General features: G+C 37.8%; 1 protein-coding gene across 1 annotated transcript in view; it reads left to right on the top strand.

The window, feature by feature from the left end:
* Window positions 1-22,715, top strand: part of MYO3A (myosin IIIA) — a 95,912-nt gene that overhangs the window by 48,809 nt on the left and 24,388 nt on the right. Inside the window, exons 13-24 of the mRNA XM_026044805.1 lie at window positions 56-258; window positions 1,840-1,938; window positions 2,042-2,156; window positions 4,339-4,465; window positions 5,438-5,648; window positions 6,740-6,887; window positions 12,854-13,007; window positions 14,088-14,176; window positions 15,570-15,699; window positions 17,327-17,406; window positions 18,036-18,113; window positions 20,993-21,198. Coding sequence (XP_025900590.1) covers window positions 56-258; window positions 1,840-1,938; window positions 2,042-2,156; window positions 4,339-4,465; window positions 5,438-5,648; window positions 6,740-6,887; window positions 12,854-13,007; window positions 14,088-14,176; window positions 15,570-15,699; window positions 17,327-17,406; window positions 18,036-18,113; window positions 20,993-21,198 — 1,640 coding nt within the window. The remainder of the gene's footprint in view (window positions 1-55; window positions 259-1,839; window positions 1,939-2,041; window positions 2,157-4,338; window positions 4,466-5,437; window positions 5,649-6,739; window positions 6,888-12,853; window positions 13,008-14,087; window positions 14,177-15,569; window positions 15,700-17,326; window positions 17,407-18,035; window positions 18,114-20,992; window positions 21,199-22,715) is intronic.

Raw genomic sequence — 22,715 nt, 5'->3', positions numbered from 1 at the left:
TGGACATATTGGGATCATTACTGATAACTTTCAGCAAAATCTTTTTCATAACTAGGCTAATAACAGGACTCTACAGGAGAAGATCCTCCAAGTGAATAACCTGGTAGAAGCATTTGGAAATGCAGGCACTATCATCAATGATAATTCCAGCAGATTTGGAAAATATTTGGAAATGAAATTCACTTGTGGTGGCACTGTAGTAGGGGCTCAAATTTCAGAGTATCTCCTCGAAAAATCCAGAGTTGTCCACCAGGCAGTGTAAGTATAAAAATGATATTTTTCTAATTTGGAGTTTACAGAGTAGGTCTAAAATGTAGGAAATAACCTTGGGACAAAACAGAAGGATGAATAAGTACTGGTTTTTTTTTTCTAGTTAATGACATATGACTAGCATATGAATMTGTAAGATAACTGAAAAATACTTCAATATTTTCTCATTGTTTATTTTGTTACTTAAATCCCCCMAAATGCCTATGTGATATAAAAAGAGGGTATCAGAATGTGTAAAGACTTTAAAACTTATTAATCGTTTAATTATAAAATTCTTGGTCAAAGTTTGAACGAAGATTTTAATACTAATACGTATTTTGGATTTAATTTCTTTGTTTCCTCTAGTGTTATAGCCTTTGTTTGCAAAGTGCTCATTTTTAGTTTTGGGCCATCTAATAAAATACAATTTTAAAAGTATTATGAACATATGTATATCCTTTCTCATATGTTTATGTATTATAATGCAAAGTGATAGGTGGCATTATGGATAGAAATAGCATTTCCAATTAAGTTGAATTCTTGAAATGTATTTGCTATCCTAATATATAGCATATTCAGGTAGAAGTATTTTAGCAACTCTATTTCTGTCATGGTAGCAGAAAAAATAGAGTTTAGAATAAGGATTTTTTCACAGCTTTAAATTTTACCTCTTGCTGATCTTGTACTCATTTTCACTCCTCTTGTAATTCTGCGTGACCCTGTTGTCTGTTCTGCCTTTGTGATATAAAAACATACAAGCATCATTTAGAATGATTTAAGAATTTTAAGCTAGAGACAATTTTATAAAATGCTGTTTTTCCTCTATTTAAACACAATCACAGAAACTTTTTTCAGAAAATAAAAGAATCCTTTCTCCTAACCTTTCATGGGTTTATTCTGTTGCYGTCAGTCTATTTAGCCGCATGCTAAGACAAGAAGACATCAAACCATGTAGGTGCCTCAAATACTGTTTAGGTAGGTGCTTAAATGTCTGAAATCACAGGAAAATGCCACAAAGCTCTTTAGAGTGAGGGCAAAGTAGGAAAATGAAGCATAAACTCCCAGGGAGCCCGAAGACTGTTCGTGTGCTGCAGTGCTGTGTCGTGCTGAGCCAACGGTGTTGCTGGTCCATACGCTTTCCATGCCTCTGGTTTGAGAACATGACTCCCAAGCTCACTTGGATGGTAGGAATGACAGTGACTCACAGGACTCAGCGCACACGTTGGACTAAACGAATCAGGAATGCACAGCTCATGGGCAGAAGCTTTCTACAAAATCTGCAGGTTCAACTGCCCAAATAATCATCGTGGCTGAGGCCGCGGACAGGATCTGACCCAGCATCTACGGGTTGCAACGAAGGCTGGGTGGCCCATACCTAGTTATGGCAAAGAGCAGCCACGAATGGCAGCTTCCAAACAACCACTGCAGTACAGCAAGGATGCTCAGCTCTCATGAGCTTATGAGATACAGCCCATTTCAGAGCACTTTGTTAGCTCTTTGTTAAAATAACATTTAATAATAGCAACTATGGCTTCAATAAATGTAACATTGTTACATTACTAACCCAATTTGTTGTTTCTGTTGTTTCAGAGGAGAGAAAAATTTCCATATTTTTTATTATATTTATGCTGGCCTCGCAGAAAAGAAAAAATTGGCACATTATAAATTGCCAGAATATAGACCTCCCAGGTAATGCAGTTTATTTTTACATAAATTGATGACTAAGAACTGCAATGTTATTGAATTCTCAGTCTCATTTACATTTTAACTTTGTGTCTGTCAACTCTTTCAGGTATCTGCAAAACGATCATTTCAGAATAGTGCAAGATTTTATGAACAATAGCTTTTATAAATCCCAGTTTGAGTTAATTGAACAATGCTTCAAAGTCATAGGTTTTACGCTGGAGGTGAGTGTTAATAAGCCTGTTTCTTGCTCTTTTTTTCTTTCCTTTTTCCTTTTATTTTTGAATGTTAATAGGTGCCTTGCTCAGAAAAGTTCAAATATATACATATRTGTGTGTGTGTGTATAATATATATGTTTGTGTATGTGTGTATATATATACACATATAAAAACCATTCAAATAATCTCCCTTGTTATTTTTCTTCCTGTAGTGCTGTTTAAGTTTTAGGATATTGTATACTCAGTTTACTCTTATTTTACTACATTTAAAGTTTACTATTATTTTACTACATTTAATTTTTGATTATTTAAGTATTGAAATATTTGATTTTTGAAGGTATCAATTTTTCCACAAGTTAATTAACCTGTCTGAAGCTGAGTGATTGATTGCAAGAGTGAAGGAGCAGAAAAGTCTTCTTTCCCATTTAGGTTCTGATACAGCAAAAGCAACTAYATTAGGAGTAATGCTTTATGTTATGCTTTGGCATTCATCCAGTTTACAGAAAAGATTCTATATGTGCATGTTTTTTATCAGCAGAAAAACTTGGAGAGAGAACTTTCTTGACCTCAATTAAATTTCAGTCCTCAGTGATTTTTTTTCCTTCTTTTAAATTTATTTTTAACTTACTGACAAGCTTTAATGGTAACTTTACTGCTAGTACTTTCTGTCTTCAAATCACACTGTTTTACTTTAGGTCATATGGCAAAATTAATAGCAAAGCACTGCCTGGGGTAAGCAGGAATCATTCTGTATGAGACCGATCAACTTAGATTTAACACACGCTGGAAAAGAGCACAAAAATGTCAGCAGTTATACATATTGTACAACATAATGAAAGAAGTCAAGCTATTGATTTCTTTGCATTTCATCTGGATTCCTAAGCTTAAAGTGAAAATTATTGCTTAAAAACTAGACAAACTGTGAGCCAATTATCCAGAGCATATATATATATATATATTTTTTAGAATAAGCTTGTTTAGTTTGCCTTGCTGTCACGGGAATAATTAATTTATTAACTGCTAGATTAACTTCTGCAAATGCTGAAAACAAGATCAGGTCTTTTAGAGCAATGGAGAATTTTATCTGACTAAATGATGCCCGTTGCTGAACCAGCACACTACTAAATATGAGGRATAAAATGCTATAGAATTTAGCACAGTCTATCCTCATAAACTTCAATCAATCAAACTTCAATCAAACTGCTTCTTATACTACTATAAAACTTATGGAACTTATAAATTACACCCTTGTTGTTTGATTTGGAATATATACTATCCCAGATTCTTAGCTAARAACTTAGCCTGCTTTACAGAAATACCTTAGAAAATAGTGTAGAAATCATAAAGAGAGASGTTCACAGTTCATATGAAATTCATAGCTGAAAGTTCACAGTTCAAATCTAAATCAAAACTGTAACCAAAGCATTATTTCACTTGCAAGTATGATTTTTGTCTTATATAAAGTATTTAAAATCATTTATTGTATATATCGCTTTATGTGTGTTAGACTTAYGTGAAGGCAAGCTGCTTTTTTGGAACCAACTGAATAACTTGAAATCTGTAGAACCWAGGAACATGTGTAAATAAAGTACATCCCAAAAGTATGCATACACAATTCTCTAATGACATTTTAAAGGGTTAATGGCTCTGACTCAATCCAAGGCACATGGGGTCTCATTCTTCCAGTAAAACTCTTTGTCGATGTCAGTGGGAGTAGAGCTGTCATTTGGAGTACTGGTGTTTCTGGGATTCACGAAGCCTAGATGGAGATTTTTGAAGTTTTGTTGCCCTGGGTGTAACAATTTTGGTCAAGGTTGKGCCTGCAGACACATAAGTAACCTCTGAATTCCTTTCATGTAAGAGGATGATGCTTGCTGCCGTTCTGTGCTTCCCCTATTCCATGTCAATCCTGTCCTATAGACATGTATAGAATAGAGATTAGGCTGTGGTTTGTCTTGCAGTCTTCAGGTCATCTTATGCTTGAAAGAAACTTGTGCCACATATAGAATAGGGATTAATTGCAGAAGAAAGTATTTCAAGAAGTAGTTGGCTTGTGGCAGACAAGTGAGAGAAAGTGATTGTTCTGGGTATAGGAAACAATATGCTCAACAGAATAGCATGCTGGTCACATGAAGTGACATATTTGTCAGGTTATTAAGTCTTATATCTTTTCAATATWCTTTTCAGGAACTTGGAAGCGTGTACAGTGTTCTGGCTGCCATTTTAAATGTGGGTAACATTGAATTTTCTGCAGTGGTATCGGAACATATGATTGACAAGAGCAACATTTCCAATCCAGTAGCCCTTGAGAATAGTGAGTGTTTATATTTAAGATTATATTCCATTAATGTWTTATTAACCAATGTCTTTTACTGCAAGAGTGTTATCATTGAAAACTGTATTCACATGAAAATTCTGCAAGAAGGATTAAATGCTGAAGTTGAATTAATTACAAGTCCACCTGAATTCAAAAAGAGGAAGGAGTTTTCCATATTATGTGCCTGATTTTACTAACCAACTAATGGCATTCAGGAAACATGACAAATACTGGAGATGCCTGAAAAGAAAATCTTTGATATTCTTTCTCCAGATGTTTAGAAGAACTTCATTAACATTTTTCTTTCTTTTTTTTCTTTTTTTTTCCCCACAGCCTCATTACTTACTCGAAGTCTATGCACATTGAAATGCAGCTCACTAATTCATTGGAAGGGATACTTTACATTGTAGGTTGCAAGGAGGCATAAGAGGAGTGAGGGAACAGATACTCAAGGAAGTTGCTGTTCTTTTCCAGTTAACTATAGGGAGGGGAGGGAATGAAGACTTCACACTGTCTTCTTACATGTTCTCTTGTCATGGATAGAAAAATATTCTGCTATTGGGAAAGACACATCCCTTTTCTGAAGAAAAAMAGATAGCAGGGGATTGTAGTGGTAGATTTATAACTGAGAGGAATATGTATATCTCACAACTTTTACACTCCTGACCTAGTGAGCTAGATTCCCTAGTATTTCTTCATAACAATTTGGAGAAGTTATCATAAAGCAATCTAGAACACGTAAGCAAGACCTTTGCTTTGAATTGCTTTCTTATTAAAGTGAAAACGGGGGAGTTGGTGTCTAGATTAGGTTCTGACGGTTGTTTATTGTGAACACTCTCACTAGTCACAAGTGAAGACTTTGATTTGACTAATTCCTAAAACATTGTACTTGCAACCTTGACCAAAGCAATGAATATTTTTCTTTCAAAATTCTCTCTCTGAGCTGTGTTTATGGTTTTACACCTCTAGGTGCTTCCTTGCTGTGTATTCAGGCAGATGAGCTGCAAGAGGCCCTCACCTCTCACTGTGTAGTGACTAGAGGAGAAACGATTATTCGTCCCAACACGGTGGAAAAAGCAACTGATGTCCGAGATGCCATGGCCAAAGCCCTGTATGGGCGTCTCTTCAGTTGGATAGTCAATCGCATCAATACTTTACTGAAGCCCGACAAACATTTAAGGTAAAAGGAAACATTTCCAGAAATAAAAGGTATTTTCTGTGGGAATTATATTTTACATGAGAGCATTAATTTTATTTAACTCTTCTATTTTAATAGAATTTTATTAAACTCTTCTATTTTTCTCTGATATCAGTCTGTTTTGTTCTTTGTTTTTCTCCRATAATTTTTCATTTTGACACAACTATTTAAAAAAGAGATTTTTGTCCTGTTCATAGTATTCCATGAAAGTGCAGTAGATCTTTATAGTGCAGCCATTTATTATTTTTCCTTTTCCTCTTTCTATTTACTTCTAGTACTCAGGGCCAACTCTTGGCATTCATTTGTTGATTATACAGGTTAAATTATGCTCTCRATCGCAGCTTTCTTGTTGCTTGTACAGCTGTTAATATGAAGTAAATGTATGAGAGTTGCTTCCAAACGTATTTGCTGAGGTTAATGCCCACCCTGCCCTAAAACACAGAAGAAAAAAAAAAAGAAAAAGAATAAGAAAAATTCTTAAGTCAAATTCTTAAATACTTAAGTACTAAGTACTTACTTAGTACTRCCGCTCTAGTACTTAATACTCAGACTAGTTTTTTACATACATAAAAGTTCTATACATTCATTCGCAGAATGTCATGTTCAAATAATTTCAACTAACTGTTGCAGACAAATAATATGAAGGAATAATGTTTCATCTCAGCAATCCTAATTGAAGGTACAATTGAGTAAAGCCTGTTTTATTACAAGAAAAACAAAAAGAACTATGTATTGTTCCTCAACTGTAGTAAGCTTTTTACAACAGATTAATGACTAATAGATACTGATTTAAAAAGAAAATTGTAAATCCTGTATGATTGTCAGTTGACTTTGGCCTTATATGATTTGGTATATCTGGTCTTCAAATATAGTCATATTTGAATTTATGTACAGTTACTGTACTTCAAATAAAAACTGATTGTCATTTTAAGAGAAATCTGATTTAGCAAAATTCATTCTATTTAATTGCTTTATGGACTTGGCCTATTATCTGCTCTATTGAAATAATAATGAAACTAGTCAGTGTAAAATAGTTGAGATACAACAATAAAAAGTCTATTTAATCTTTGCAGTGGGAATGACGATGGGTTGAACATTGGAATTCTTGATATCTTTGGCTTTGAGAATTTCAAAAAAAATTCTTTTGAACAACTCTGTATCAACATTGCCAATGAACAGATTCAGTTTTACTTCAATCAGCATGTCTTTGCTTGGGAACAGGTATGTTTTGAAAATTTTTATAAAGGTTAGGATCACTGAACATAAAAAAATCTCTTAAGAAACTACACTGTTCTTTCTCCATGAATAATGGTAAACTATAGATTACCACAAGTTGTTTCTGAGCATTTATTACATACTTCTGAATTGCTTTTTCATGTAAAATGCCCACTTAAAATGTATTAAACTTGAAATTTACAGTACCTAGGCAACAGAATACAGTAGTAATCAGTCTGATGCAAATGCAGTGTTGTTTTCCTGAAGAATAACAATAATGTAAAGTATGGTTCTGCAATAAAAAAACATAAATGAGTGGTAACATAATTTGTGAAGTATGGCATTCATAATTGTTTACTAATAAGCATAATGAAAACTGAAAATTCTCTGTTAAAAACTGGAAATCTTACTTATATTGTTCTTATTAAGGAACAAGACCATCTAAGCTAAATAATGATGAACTTAATGATGAACTTAATGGGGGTTGGACTAGATGACCTCTGAAGTCCCTTCCAACCTTATGATGATTCTAAATAATCTGATGTATAACATAGAAGAAGAATAGAACTATAATTATAAAAGTTAATGAATTTCAAAGGGACAATGAAAAACCTCAAAGAGTGATCATCTAAACTTTGTAAAGAATTCCATGAAAATTACATGGGACTCATAGTAAGGCAAAAGAAGGTCTTGCAGCTGCAGTTACACCTGCAGCTCAGTTCAGTGTCAGAAAGCATAGGAGCAGAGGACAAAGCAAAAGATGTTCACAGCTTTGCTTTCCTGGGGAGTGTGGCTGGCTAAAAATACAGCCTCAGAAGCGATGGGGATAGTAGATTGGGAAGCAGCCAGTGATCCAAAGCTTTGGTGTTTAGAGCATTCCCTAAGCAGCCACTCTTTAGAGCTACGTTACCATTTAAAGCTGCTCCTTAAATGGGAAAATTGCAAAGAGCTCTCCCACAGGATCTGTCAGGAAGGAGCTCCCTGGGCATAGCTGCCTTGGCTGAATTTATAACGAATCTCATATGTCTTAATATGTAGATGTAGGTGGCTAAATAAACGATAGTTATACCAAAAATGCGGTGTATGGTACCATTCCTTCTTTGTGTATTTCTCAAAAGCAGGATAAAGGCAGGATAAAAAGTACTAATCTGAAGTGTTAAGTGATGCCAGCAACTCATGGATTAGACTAAAGGCTTGAATGTGCTGTTACTATCACAGGTTTCACAGTGGCACAGCTGTAGCTGATTCTCAATCCAGCCCAGGTGGAAGGGGAGTGATGGGGGACCTGGTGCCTGCCATGTTGCATCTACTCTATAAATCTGTGGCACTCACAGACTTTTTTAGAATTTTTAAAAGAACGAAAAGCCCATATTTTTCTTACCTCTCTGAGCAAGCCATTGGTTGTGCTGCCAAATCTCCATGTGCAGTCAGACATCTCATAGGCATCTCACACAAGAGACTCTGGAGCCCTTTGATGAACTTCCTGGCTCTTGGTGCGATAAAGAATCAAAAATACAGTTTTTTTGTTTGTTTGTTTCCTGAATTTTTTTTAAAAGATATTCTTTGTTGAAACAAAATGCTTCATGTTCTGATATCTTGTATGTTATGCACTATCTTACAAAGCACCGTGCAAAAATGCTGGAAAGAAACTGAGGACAGGTCTTACCTCCGAGCTTCTTCTTAACCCGATCTCTAACATGGACATACTAATTCTGAACAAACTTTTTAATGTACTTTTAGATCCACTGATCTAAGAAAAAAGTGCCATGGCTGCTCATGTTATCATCTATTAGTCTTTGTTGCACTGATRCAGTAAATGAGAACTGCAATAAATGGAGAAAAAGAGCATCTGGTTTCCCTAAGGAAGAGTTTATTTTTCTTCTGTAGGTAGCCATAGGCCTTTGATTGTCAGATAGCCAGGGCGAGAAGTGTTTTCTGTTTCTCCTTTTGTTTCCTACCAAGTAATGCTGAAAATGGTCTACTGGGTCTAATGTTCACAAGAATTGTTCACTATTCAAAATTCCTTTATATGAATGTTATTCATAGCATTCTCTGCCTCTATTGTACTCTTAATGTGGTTGTTCTAGGGTTTAATCGTCTTTTCAAAGTTAGTGATATGTACAATATGTGCCAAAAATGTGGCAAATAGACAGAAAAATAGGTTCACATAGGGAGCCTTCTGGTTGTTGTAATAAGGTTTCATGAGGAATATAATTACTTTCCCCCTCATGCATATACTTCTTCAGTCAAAAAATATATATGGCCCAGAGCTCTATTTGTAGAATGAATACAAGACGATAGAGGATATTTTGCCATTACAGAGAATACCCAGAGCTGTACTTCGAAATTTCTTGTTGCTGAAAATACAGAGTAGATTCTTTTTTCTTCTAAATGATATTAAAAGTCGGTGTTTATGTCAATGATATCACTATTCACTATCGCTAAACCTATGGTGTGATTTTGTTCCTGAGCAGACTGCTTTTTAGCACTCGTCAATCTAGGATACATAGCATTAGATATGCAGTATTTTACATGTTGAGGTTAGGGAGATAACCTACCCGTAGGCATTCAGCCAGGCCTGTGGGGATATATTCCAGCTGACAGTATTCATGTGGTCTGCCTCTGCACAAGGCTAATTTTGTAGTGACAACTGGAAAGGCTGTTCCTGTTTTGTAATGAGAAATAAGAATCTGGAATTAAATTCATCCTTTGGGTGACTATGTAGATTAAAACGTGATAAAATATTTAATTTGGCCATTTTACAATGAAATATGGTAATTACGTTGAATCTATGGGTTATATCTAGATCAGTTATATCTGAATCTTATGAGAAAGACATCATATAATTTGCTTGAATCAAATAAAACATTTTAATCTTATAACAGATTTCGCCACACTATGCAGATTTTAAAGGGCCAATAGGAGGCAGGACAATTCATTCAGCACCACTGTCCTTTGAACCAGTAATTTTTATGTTTAGAGTCCAAATTTAACAAAGCACAAAAGCTCCAGCTACCAATTTGGCTCCTAATTTTGGTTTCATTGACAGAAGTTGGAGCTAAGACACTTTTTTGGATCTCAGCCTGGCCCAGCGTTGCAACAACTACCATGTTGGCAGAGCTTTCATAGGCTGCTTTGTCACACACAGGAGTTGAGTGTGTCTAGATCTTCCATGGGCATAGTCTACATGGGGCATGATGTTCATGGTGAGCAGACGGAAGGACCAAGGTAGTACATGTAGCCTTAGCTACATGTAGATTCCATATAGCCAGTGGAGATGTGGAGACACATTTCTCCCTTCATGGGCTGTCAGTTACTTCTTCTCTGTGTCTGTGGTTAGGCTGAGTGAACGCTAGGACAAGCGTTTGTTAGGTTACTCTAAAGCAAAGCTTGACTTTGACAGCATTTGGTCCTGTCCCGGAAGGAAATGTTCTGCTTATGTGTAAGGGACTGCTGTAAATTAATTCTGTGCCAGCTCCATGATCTGCAAGTAGCAAGGTCCACATAGTCAACATTCCCATTGCTCTTTTGCAGTTCTGCCATTACAACTGAAAGATGTAATATCAAAGATCAAAGATATGTTGGAAACTGGTATTTTTAATATTAGCATCAGAAGGATGCTACTTTGGGGATTAAATACTTGCAGTGTTTATTGTACATTCATCTTGACAATTTAATCTTCTACTTAAAGCTGAAAAAGGTTACTTCTGAGTAGGTCTCCAGAGTTTCCATTTAAAGCAGAGAGGCGTCATACCCCGTTCTCAGCAAAATACGATTACTTTCTAAGTAAGCGTGAAGGTCATTTCCTAATGCATTTAATACTTCTTTGTTAGTAAGTGAAACTAGTTTGCACAAACTAATACCAATTTTGATCAGCAAAAAGACACCACGTGATACTGAGATAAGTTCCCAAGTATCAATATTCACTCGTTCCTTTTGACATCCCATCTATAGGAACACTGTCTGGTAGCTTGTTTYAGAATTTCAATGAGCTGCTGTTAGTTTGAGGAGGTTTCTTGTCATTGGGGATTACAGCATTTTAGAGCTGATTCAGTTTACTAATTAAAATAAGATCTATTTCATTACAGTTTTATGATGTGCATCATGAAGATTTTTCTTCTTGCTTCTCCTTCAATCATAATGTGATGATTGAAGACTAGCATTGCGTAAGAATATGTAATATGGGATCTCTTTCCTCTGAGTCATCCATCACGGTGGTATCTGGAAGGCTTGGTTATCAGCCCTCCTCCAGAAGCCCATGGCCTGTGATGGGGTGAACCTCCTCCCTGTCCTGCCAGACAGATTTTAGCATTGGAGGCGCTGTCAGCACCACGCACGTTTAGTGGTCCTGGTCCTGGTCACGGTCACAAAAGATTGAATGGTCACATAGCTTCAGGACTGGAAGGTCAGGTCCTGCACATTGGCAGAGAGGGAAGGGGAGCACACATTGCTGCTGCAGTGCAGCTGCTGGAGAGCTCCTCTCCACCTCCAGGCAGGCTTCCTTCAGCGTGCTTAACCAGCCTTTCTCACAAGCATTTGAAGTTCAACGAAATTAATCGCTTGATGTGTTGCCTGTGAGAGCTTGTTTGAGCATGTCCCAGACTGTTTTCTGATATGGCTTTTCCTACTCCTAAGTGTCCTTGATAATCTTAAGCAGTAACAGCTGCTTTCATCAATGAAGCATCTGTGTGTCAGTAGAGTTAGAGCCCTCAGTAAAGCTGCCCCTCTGGTGTTATCTTTGGAAGATAACATAGACTCGTTCCCTTCCTGCCACTAGCTCCTACAGATACATAATTAGCTTCTTGCTTGTATCACYGATGTATTTATTACTCGCTTATCTTGCCCTGCTACTCAGGTCGTTGATTAAAATTAAAAGCAAAACTCCACCTGTCCACTGTTCCAGGGAGACATAGGTAGACATTTTGTGTGCCTGAGATGGGAGCCTATACGGAATGGAAAGAAAAATTCTTACTGCTTATTCTATGTWTAGGCACATATTGAGTCATAGTCTATCCATAGAGTTACTTGAGATCTTAAAAGTCTGGATAGTAGAAAGGTTTAGGTATATATTTTGTGTACTTTTTCAAATGGATCAGCAGTTATATTTATTTGGCTCTCTATTTCCAGGAAAAAATGTTATTGATAATTTTATTAAAAATGTTTCTTTCTGGCTTAGAGATGAAAATTGAAGAATATGTGCTTTCCTGTTGTATGCAATTAACTGCTTTCCCAAACCACACCTTCTTGCTTTCTTCACTCGCCCATGACTTTCATTCAGGCTCAAGTGAGTGACACATACCGAGAAGTCTTCCTGAGTTAGAGGCCTTTGAATTCATAGCAGCTATCAAACATATTTATGACTCTCCATTTACAATGCTTTAGGGTAATACAAGTGTGATGTTATAACGTAAATTAATACAAGGCTTTTATGAATAGAAAAATATAAAAGAGTTTATGCTTTAGAAGAAGGATGATTTTTAAAGAAACTCAAAAGACTTAATAATGGGTTTCATACGGGGAGCAGCCTGCACAGGACTAAAGGCAGCTGTGGCACTGGGCAGGGGGTAACTGCTATTGCTTTACCTAACCCAGGCAAAAATAATGGAGAGGTTGCAGCCTTTATATCCTCCTTCTCTTGTTAGATCTGTGCTTGCCTCTGCCTTGCTGAAGGATTAAAGAAAGTCATTTTCATATTCCTCATTTTTATTTTTTTCTGTTATATTCATTAAAAGCATCTTTACCGAAGATCTGCACCACAAGAAGAACTTACATATCCAAAGGCAAATTGAAATGTGTAGTTCAGCACTGTGATACATTGCAATTGACATTTGTTCCTGCAAAACTGTGATGTTTTTAGCCTCTTGGCATATATGCTTTTTTTTGACGGAGCTTTAATTTTGTGCAATTGACAGTTTGTGAAGTGGTTCTGTGTACATGGACAAAACTTGCCCTTTGTAACCTCTTTGTCACAGAATGAATATCTATACGAAGGTGTTGATGCCAGAGTTATAGAGTATGAGGACAACAGGCCCCTCTTAGATATGTTCCTGCAGAAACCTATGGGTTTATTGTCCCTACTGGATGAGGAAAGTCGATTCCCACAAGCAACAGACCAGACGCTCGTGGGTAAGTATATGGTTTATTTCCTAATGCTACAGAAGGTCTTGGACTTTGGTTTAATGAGTTAAGTTTAGGGTATATGCTSGTTGTGACTTCAATGAGCCTATATTGCAGCTTCACAATACATTTCATGGAGGTATGGAGACATTCTTGTAACTGATACAAGAAACATGCACATACAAATGAACCTCAGCTGCTGATCCAGCTTTTGAACTGTCTTACCCTCAGGAATTTGTAGCTGCAGGGCTTGAAAAACAGGGATCAAACTGAGTTAAAGTTCTGGGTGCAAATGCCAGCAACATTGTTTTCAAAGCTGAATCATGTTCAGCTGCGATATTTTTGTTGGGCCGCCTAAGCAAGACCCTGGGGACTCTGTAAAGCTAATGACTGCAAACCTGAACTCAGCACCTTTCAGCAAATCACATTTCCCTGGTTTTCTACACATAAATTAAAATTAGAACACCTACATATGTTATAATTTAAATCCTGAATATCTCATTGCTGCTGAAGTAGTCTGTTACAGTTGATTTAATTATTTTAAGAGGATTTCTCTGCAAAAGAATCCTTTTTTACTTATTTTGAAATGTGGGAAGTCATAAATGAGGATTTTAAGCAACATACAGTCACAAAGCAAATAATGCCCAGTAAGAAAGTTTTTTTATGCCCATGCTACAGTAGTTATATGAGCTTGTTGTCTATGGAGCCTCATATTAAATAGGCTCTGAAACTGATCACCTCAACCAATAACTAAATGTTTTCTTACAATTGCCAAGTTTGTTAGGAAGAATTACTACCATAGTTTATATTTGAAGAACAAAAGTTTAGAGAAGCAAATGATTTTTAAAGATAACTCATTAAAATAATAAAAAAAAAAAAGGTAGTGACTGATTTGAGAGCATCTGTATTCCCCATATTGTGCCTTTTATTTCAAGACTGTCACAGTACCTTTTTTCTAAAAAACATCACAGTCTGTTTTGTGCTGCTGCATTTGTCTGAGAAATCAAGCAATATTCTTAGAAGGATTTAGCTTCAGAGGATAACTACATACAGTGATGSCAGTAAGATGAACTATATTTTTCCTTTCAGAAAAATTTGAAGATAATTTGAGGTCAAAATATTTTTGGAGACCCAAAAGAGTAGATCTAACTTTTGGGATTTACCATTATGCAGGAAAGGTAAGTGACTAGTAATATTGTTGTTAAACCCATTAAAATTGTTGAGTTTGCGCAGTCATAGGGCTGGAAGGGAATGTAGCAGGTCAGTTACTGCAGAGTTGGTTCCCAGTGTTCGTCTAGTCAAACCTGACACGAAAAGGTTGGCAGTGCTGCACGCCTCAAAAGTAAATCAGAAAGTTATTTTCTCTCACACAAAAGAAGTAATGGAGCATGCCTTTTTTWAAATCACACCGTGTAAATATACTGTATTTCCAGAGAACGAAAAATGAGGATTATATAATGCATCTCTGTGCCCCTGCACCTAGTTCCACAAAGCCTTGTGTCAGGTGGCCAGTGCTCCAAACCAGGACCCATTCTTCCTCTCTTTTACCACAAACCCTCTCTTTTACCACAAATCCTGCCTCCTCTGCCCCATCTGCCATAGCTCCCAGCTCATTCCCTTGTCACCAGCCAGGTAGTGCATGCCCTGCTTTCTGCTTCATTCAGTCAGCAGTCTTGCCCTCCTGTACTGGGTGTTTTGCCATCACAAACTCAGGAGTAGCTGGGACTTGCTGTTGCACTAAGGGAAGATACTGCTGGCCATCTGTGTCCTATTTCTGACTTGTAGAAACAGGAGTTCATTCCCAGCATCTTTTGAGCTTTTTTAAGGACTGTGGGGTGGGCATTGCTATTTCACACAGAAAACTACCTTGTGCCTGTGCACTTCTGCAGCAGCTGATCTGTAAGGGGGCAAGATGCCACCCACAGGTGATGGATGATAACTTGCCCCTGTGCAAGAGAGTCAGCTGGGGGAGACCAGTGCTAATTCCTCAGAACTTCAGCTCYAACTGATTACATCCCACAAATGTGGCATGTCTCACTGCTGAGAAGCAGGCTCTGCCTTCTTGGTAGCAACCTCTGTATCATATGAAAGCTTCTGCTGTAATTAATACAGAGATCTCTAGGAAGAGGTAGTTAGTCCTGTGCCTATTAGAGCACAATCCAAATGGGCCAGAAAGACTGCACAATCACAAGAGTAATCCTCTGTGCTAGAGCTGAAAGTAAGTACATTGTTAATGGTGCATTAACACCAGGATTGGTGTAATGGAGTACTATAGCACCCTTGTCCTTGTGATAAATGTACCCTAGCTAAAGGTATTGTTAACACATCTGCAGTAGGTTTTCCCTAATGTTTCAAGCTACTTTGGGGTAATAAATTAGTGCTTAGTGATCTACATCATAAAGCGTCTTGGTATGAAAAAGTTAAAATTTTCAGTGACCGAAAGAAAGACGGCAGGGGCGAATAAGCCTCACGGCTGAAGTTTTATCTTTTGATATATTACAAGCCAGAGTGCTTAAATCTACAGTTTTGTTTCAAAAGCCCAGAAGATGCCTAATTGCACTTTTTGAACAGGTTCTGTACAATGCAAGTGGATTCCTAGCCAAGAACAGAGATACTCTGCCAGCTGACATTGTGCTGCTACTCCGCTCATCTGAAAACAATCTGATAAGACAGTTAGTAACCCATCCTCTTACAAAAACAGGTATTTCTATTGTGGTAATCTTTCTGTTCTCCTCTTCTAGCCTTTGTGCTGACCACTGCTGGGTTTCATATGACCATTTATTGATGATATTATACACTTTGTGGCTTAACTTTCCAACCCTAGAATCTATACAGAATGGAGCCCCTGCCATCTCGAGCTGCAGGGGAGGGATTGGTCTGATCAAGTGCAAAGGAAGTGGTAGAGGCTTCTTTCAGGGTCCCCTCTTCAGGTTAGGGGAACGGGACAGGGACTGGAGTACACCACTTGAGTTGAGGACTGAACAAAAAGTTTCAGGTAAGTCACTGACTCTTTTTGGATGGGACATATGCAAGTTGCCTGTTTTGTGTTGGTGCAATTTTTCTCTTTAGTAGGAGAGAATCAAGGCTGGGGCTCCTAACATCTAAGAGTAAGGACTTTTTTTTTTTTTTTTTTTTTTTTTTTTTTTTTTTGATGTTGTTTTGTTATTCTCACAGTCCTTTTCAGCAAGAAACTGATGGGATGCTATTAGTGAGCTGGGACCAGGTTTGAAATGGAGGACTTAAGTTTTTCGCATCCTCAGGGAGTTGTTAAGGGGGGAGAAAGTAAGTGACTGGTTCTACTGAAATTATTCTTAACTAAAGTTGCACCTTTGTTGAATCAGGTTCCTTGCAGTTTCCTACCTGCCTTTTAGGTTGATGGGTAAGTCTGCTTATAGTGAAAAAGTCTAGGTGGCAAGCATCGTTTGTGTCCTCTCTTGAAATTCTGCCACTGTTTGTGTCTTCTCTTGAAATTCTGCCATCAGGCTTAGTGCCCCYGTAACTAAGTATTGCTCCCTAATAGCTAAGCAGAGGTTGCTCACAAGGCTTCACAGTGTACAGTGTACAAACTAGGGGCAGTGAACTGTAGCTGAAACACTACTGTATGACTCTCCATTCTGATGAATAGTTGGCATGCCTCCCTTGGACAGTTTTGATCCATAACAACTAGGATTCTCCCAGAAATGTCTAGGCACAGTTCAGGAGAGAATGGTTTACAGTGAGCTCTGTGGAGAACATCTAGACATCCCTATTTTTACTGAGAGATTAGAAGAGGTGGGAAATAAAGAATTTAGCTTTATAGACTTGAGTAATGCTAGGCCACTTACCTTCAGGTCTAGAGGAGGATGCTAGCTCATTTTATTAGCTAATATGTGTGTGGCCATAGAGATTGATTACCATGTACACTAATTTATACCATTTACAAATGGAGTTGGCTATAAAAAAGGCCTTAAAGTGGAAGCAATTTTAATTTGCCCCTGTTTTAAACCATAATTTGTAGCTAGTCTAGTACAATGCCATTTAAAAGAGTATAAATGCTGTAAGATACATCTTGTTTAAYTTTTGCAGCAGTGTACTTATTTGTTTTTTTGCTTTAGGATATGACATAAGTGGTGAAGGAGAAAAAAAATACAGTCCATGTTTCATCTTCATGCAACCTCTTMAGAGCTCATTCCATGCCAAGGGTGAAAGGGGAAATAAGGACACACTCAGGAAATGCCAACAACCTTTATAGACAAATGGTTACGCTGGGGGCTTGAATAATGTGGTTCTATACAGTATAAATGAGATCTAAGCCTTTTGGTAGGTTGTTTTYTCTCATCTTCTTGCAGGTAATCTGGCACACACAAAAAGCAAAACTACTATCAGTTACCAAATGTGGACCCCCCAGAAATCAATCAGTCGTACTAAGGTAAGAAAATTGATTTTGTGCTTCTGCATTGAGCCCTAATTTATACTAGAAAGGCAATACTGCTACTAAAAGTAAGCAAGTAACCCCTTCCTTGGTTTTTCTCCCTCTCCTATTTTCTCTTCTGTTTAGCTGGATATCTTTGTGTTGTGCAATTCATATTCCTTCCGTGAGGTAAAAAACTAACATTTCCCYTCTTTCTGGCTGTAGTTTTATAACAACGTCAGAAAAAAAAAAGGTCCTAATGGTATTGTGGTAGCAAAAAGAGAGATTATAATATTGATGTGAAGTACAGTCATGTTCCATAGAGAACTACGAAAATAACAGTGGTGCTGAAATTACAGATAGGACCTCAGACTTTGCCTCAGCCCATGCCAGGTTATTTGTGGCTGCTATGTAGATGTTCAGTTATTGAATTGTGTCCTGTGTGTGGGTGTTTGCATATTGTGTAGGTAGCAAAGTAATGCAATGTACTGGTGTAACAACTTTGTGCTAGTGATCATGCAGTGACTTTTGCAGTTTAGAGTACTTATTAATGATATTTTCCAAAGAGATATTTTTGGTGGTATTGGAAAGGGCATTACAACCGCAGTAGAAATAAGAGATATCATTTTCTTTCTTGATCTGTATAGAATGAAACTGGAGATACCGGACATCATCCAAGAGAAACAACTAGTATGAAAACACAGACAGTAGCTTCTTATTTTAGAGTAAGTTATCATTTTTTCCATATTTTTTTTTCTAGAGTAGAGTGTATTCCTTCACCTTTGAAACCTACCTGTCCTTCTGTCCAGGCAYTTACAGTCGACAGAGATCCATTTAGAGTTTATGAACTGCATTTATTGTGTGCACTTCTGGGCTCCCAAGTACAAGAGCCTCTAGAGCTCTTGTGGAGCTTCTAGRGAGGGTCCAGCAGAGAGCAACAAMGATGGTGAAGAGACTGGAACATCTATCATATGAGGAAAGACTAAGTAAATTGGGCCTATTTAACCTGGAGAAGAGAAGGTTGAGAGGGGATCTAATTAATATGTATAAATACCTGAAGGGTGAATGTAGGGAGGAAGGGTGCAAACTCCTCTTAGTGGTGGCCAGTGATAGGACAAGGGGTAATGGATATAAGTTGAAACACGAGAAGTTCCATCTCCAGGTGAGGAGGAACTTCCCTTCTGTGAGGGTGACAGAGCCCTGGCACACGCTGCCCAGGGAGGCTGTGGAGTCTCTTTCTCTGGAGCTCTTCCAAACCCGCCTGGCTGCCGCCCTGTGCTCCGTGCTCTGGGTGTCCCTGCTGGAGCAGGGGGTTGGACTAGATGATCTCTAGAGCTCCCTTCCAATCTCAACCATTCTGTGATTCTGTGATTTATGGTACAGCAGTCCATCTAATGAAAAGATCTGGAGGAAAGTCTTTTGCCTCACTGGAGTCCGTTACACAATGAAATTTCTGTCATGGTGTTTCAGAATGATCAATATTAACCTTAGCTTTTTATGTACCTGCTTTTCCCAAAGAGAGATAAAGAGAGGTTGGCTATTAATGGTATGGCATTTCTTTAAGAGTTCTGGAAGCAAGAAACCAAAATATATAGAGAGCAGGAGCTCCAGAAGGAAGGTGGATCCCAGTCTAAAGGCTGTTCTGAGTCGGTTCCTGTGGCTCTGCTTCAGCAGTGCTCTTTGCTTTCCCTAGCACTGGCTGTGTGCTTGGTCCTGCCCTAGAAAATAGCTGTGAAGGGCGTTGTTCTCTTTTAGTGAGGCACAGAGCTGCTTAATGCAGCTCGGTTCTGAATTTCCAACTCTTGTTGACCCCATCTTCCAGTTCAGGCAGAGTGTGTGCTTCAGTGTATTACTGACAAATATCTCACCAGATGCTGCAAGTGGGATTAATTATATTTTCACTTTTTAGCTATTACTTTATGTGATGGAAACCCCTGTCCAGATYATGCTTGCTAACGCTCTTAATGAAGAATTCACCCTCAACCTCACTGATTCACCCATACACAGGAATCCATGGGTGGTTGGGGAAAGCATTTGCTACTGCAGACCAGGTGGTTAAAAAATGGATCCATTATCCTGTCCTGCTTGTGTTGCATTGCCACAGCAGTGAAGGAACTAATTAAGTGCTTTGCTGCACGATGCAGCGTCTGTCCATAATGGAATTGCACATTTTAATAGGAAACATATGGCTCCTGACGTCCTACACTAGTTTCATGTGTCTAACCTGCTGCTGAACTGCATTACCTCCTGGCTGCTGCTTTCTGTTGAGTCAGGTTGATTCTTGAGGAATCAGTCTCTTCTTTTGTTTTTTAGTAAAATCCTTCCACAAAGCAAGTTTACATGACACACATCAGGATTATTTGCAACCAAATGCACCTCAGTTGGTATGGGGCACTACAAATTGCATCCCTTCTGCTAGTCTGGTACCCTGGTGAGGTAGGAAAAGTGYAACTTTTGAATGGTGATGTTGTGCACATCAAGTTTGTCCTCTTTGAAGGTTTTCTCCTGGCAGGGCAACTCTAGTATCACCATCAGCCTCTATAATGAACAGGATGTGCTGGACCAGACTAGTTTAAGCAGACCCACTTCTGGGCTGACTATCATTTCCTGCAGGCAAGAATGGTGATATTTACTGCCTTGTTGCTCTTCATCTTCCCATTCTTAGACTGATGATTTACTCTCTTGATGAATGGGGAAAATATGTGACAACAGAAGAAAAAAAAGAGAAGCAAAAATTGTAAGGACAATCTCTGTGGCATATTAATCCAGCTGGGAAAAGTGGAGAGCTTCCAGGGACACAGTCCTTTCATCAGATCAGACCACACTTGACAGTAACACTGTTACTAACGCAGTTCAGTCACTGATGCACACTCCAATCCAGGTGTAATTGCACGGAACACTTCTTCCTCCCCAATCTAAAGTATTGGGCATAAAATATATATTCATGTACTGGGCATAAAATATATATTCGTGTACAGGTGTGTTTTCAACAACAGGAAAATGAGGGGTACGTTGTCTAACTTTATAATATTATAAATGTTATACATATGCTATATAGTATTATAAATATTATAAGTATTCTTCATTTAACTCTTTCAACCTCTGCATTTGAACTAAGAATGTGCCATGTTTCCAACTGCTAACTGTACTACTTGATATGAAGTGGTGGTGCAGACCCAACCCAGCAGCTGACATTAAATCCGCTGATCATCAAGAGAACTTTTAAAAAATACATCATTTTTTAAAGCCATTTGGAAAGATATTACTGCTTCCAAAAACAAAGCTGAAGTTCAATTATTGGCAGTGCTCTAATAATGTGTAAATTATTAGAGGTTATGAGAATGTACTGGGTGGAACTTGATACCCATGYGCATCTGCAGTCAGTGTTTCTCTCATATAGTATGTATCCTGCTACATAGATAACACATCACAGCTATAATTGCTGTTGGACCTTTTAYTTCATGCACCATTAAAGTACCACCCAAACTGAAATGCACATGGGTAAAAGGTTCTGCTGATGTTAAATAAAATTTCAGATACATATGGCCTTACATGCATGGATTCTAAATATCCAAGTAGCAAATATCTTATGACTTTCTTTCAGTATTCTCTGATGGACCTGCTATCCAAAATGGTCGTGGGCCAGCCTCATTTCGTCAGGTGCATCAAGCCAAACAACGACAGGCAGGCAAACAAGTTTGATAAAGAGAAAGTGTTGGTCCAGCTGCGTTACACAGGAATTCTGGAGACGGCACGAATCCGAAGACAGGGTTATTCACATCGTATACTCTTTGCCAACTTTATAAAACGGTACGTTGGTGCCTTTTCTCTGTTTTCTTTCTTGCTCACTGTTTGCACAGCACCAGTGTTGCCTTTAGTACAATCTCTTTAAAAAAAAAAAAAAAAAAAAAAAAACTTTCTATGGCAAACATTACAAATAAATGAGGAAGACAGAATAGTTCAGGTGCAAGATTAGTTGACCCCTTTTGGATTGATGGGGAAAGATGAAGCATCTCAGGATGATTGTTTCAGGCTCCCTGTGCATTTGGGTAAGAACTGCCTTGTTTAGAAATAGGGGATAGAAATGTAACACTGCAAATTAAAGCAGATAATTTGGAGCAAGAGCCTCCAAGGAGGACCACAGTTCCTCTAGCACTGTTCAGCACAGTGCAGCATCTGATTCTCCAGGGGCAGATTATAATTTAGGCTAATTGCCAATTTAGGGCTGAGAAGTTCATTACGTGCATAGTGCTGTTTAAAATATAATTTCTGAATATTAGTCATTTCTTAAGAAGAATAATAAACTTGCTATKATTTTATAATCTCTTTAACTACGTCTTCCTCCTTCACCTCCCAAAATTAATATTGAGCACTTAAATTGTATTTCTCTTTTACAAACAAACTCAGCATTTGCCTGTAGCAGAACTTCGACTTATGGAACAGGAATCAAAACTGGGAAGAAGGGGCATCCGTTCAGACAAAAGTGCTTAAAATTGCATGGGAAACAGGGAGCTAGTGCTGTGYGTGGGGAGGGAAGGAAAGAAAAAGTGATGGGTTTATGGCAATATGTCTGGAAAGAAAGCTGATGGAGGTATTACAATTTCAGAAAAGTGCTGCAAGGGAAAACATAGTTATCAGTTATCAGGATGTGTTGTGGCTTTTGGCTGCTGCTTTCTGTCAAAATTTGTAATGTTCAGGTTAAAGAGAGGAACATAATGGGGAAACTGGGCAGGGAGTGTGCCCCCGACTGCACGGAGGCTGTGCAGATCTCCAACACTGAGAAGGTGACCCCCACAAAAAGGAGTTTTAGTAAATACCTATTTTCCTACCTTTTTTTTTTCTTTTTTTAATAATTGAAAATTATAGGTAGACCTGGAATAATGGCAGATTTGATTTGTTTTGTTAGAGTGAAAATATGCCAATACACTGTGTAGTTTAAAAAATAATAATAATAAARAAGTAGATGCAGGACTTGGTAATGATAACGCAGGAATTAGCATTATCTATCTTCTTATTATCTTATGAGGAAATTTGTCCTCATATAATGACTGTATCCTCTCGGCTTTGTATGTGTAGGCTGAATAAATACATTTAAAAAAACAAACAGAATACAGTGTCATGAAATACCTATAATGATATTTATGTAGTTTTTTCAATTAAAAGCGAAACAAAGCAACAAAAAAAACAATGTAAGTAATGTTAATTTTGGAGCATCCTGGAAAGTCCTGGAATGCACAAGAACTATCCTACCCRCTAGCTGTGATGGTATGTTATGGGTGATATTTATTTATGAGCATCCTGATCTGTTTTTCCAGCTCAAGTTAGTT

This window comes from Nothoprocta perdicaria, unplaced genomic scaffold (assembly GCF_003342845.1).
Source record: "Nothoprocta perdicaria isolate Ctin4 unplaced genomic scaffold, notPer1 scaffold_385, whole genome shotgun sequence".
In the NCBI taxonomy this organism is placed as follows: Eukaryota; Metazoa; Chordata; class Aves; order Tinamiformes; family Tinamidae; genus Nothoprocta; species Nothoprocta perdicaria.
This window is presented reverse-complemented; position numbering and strand designations above follow the sequence as displayed.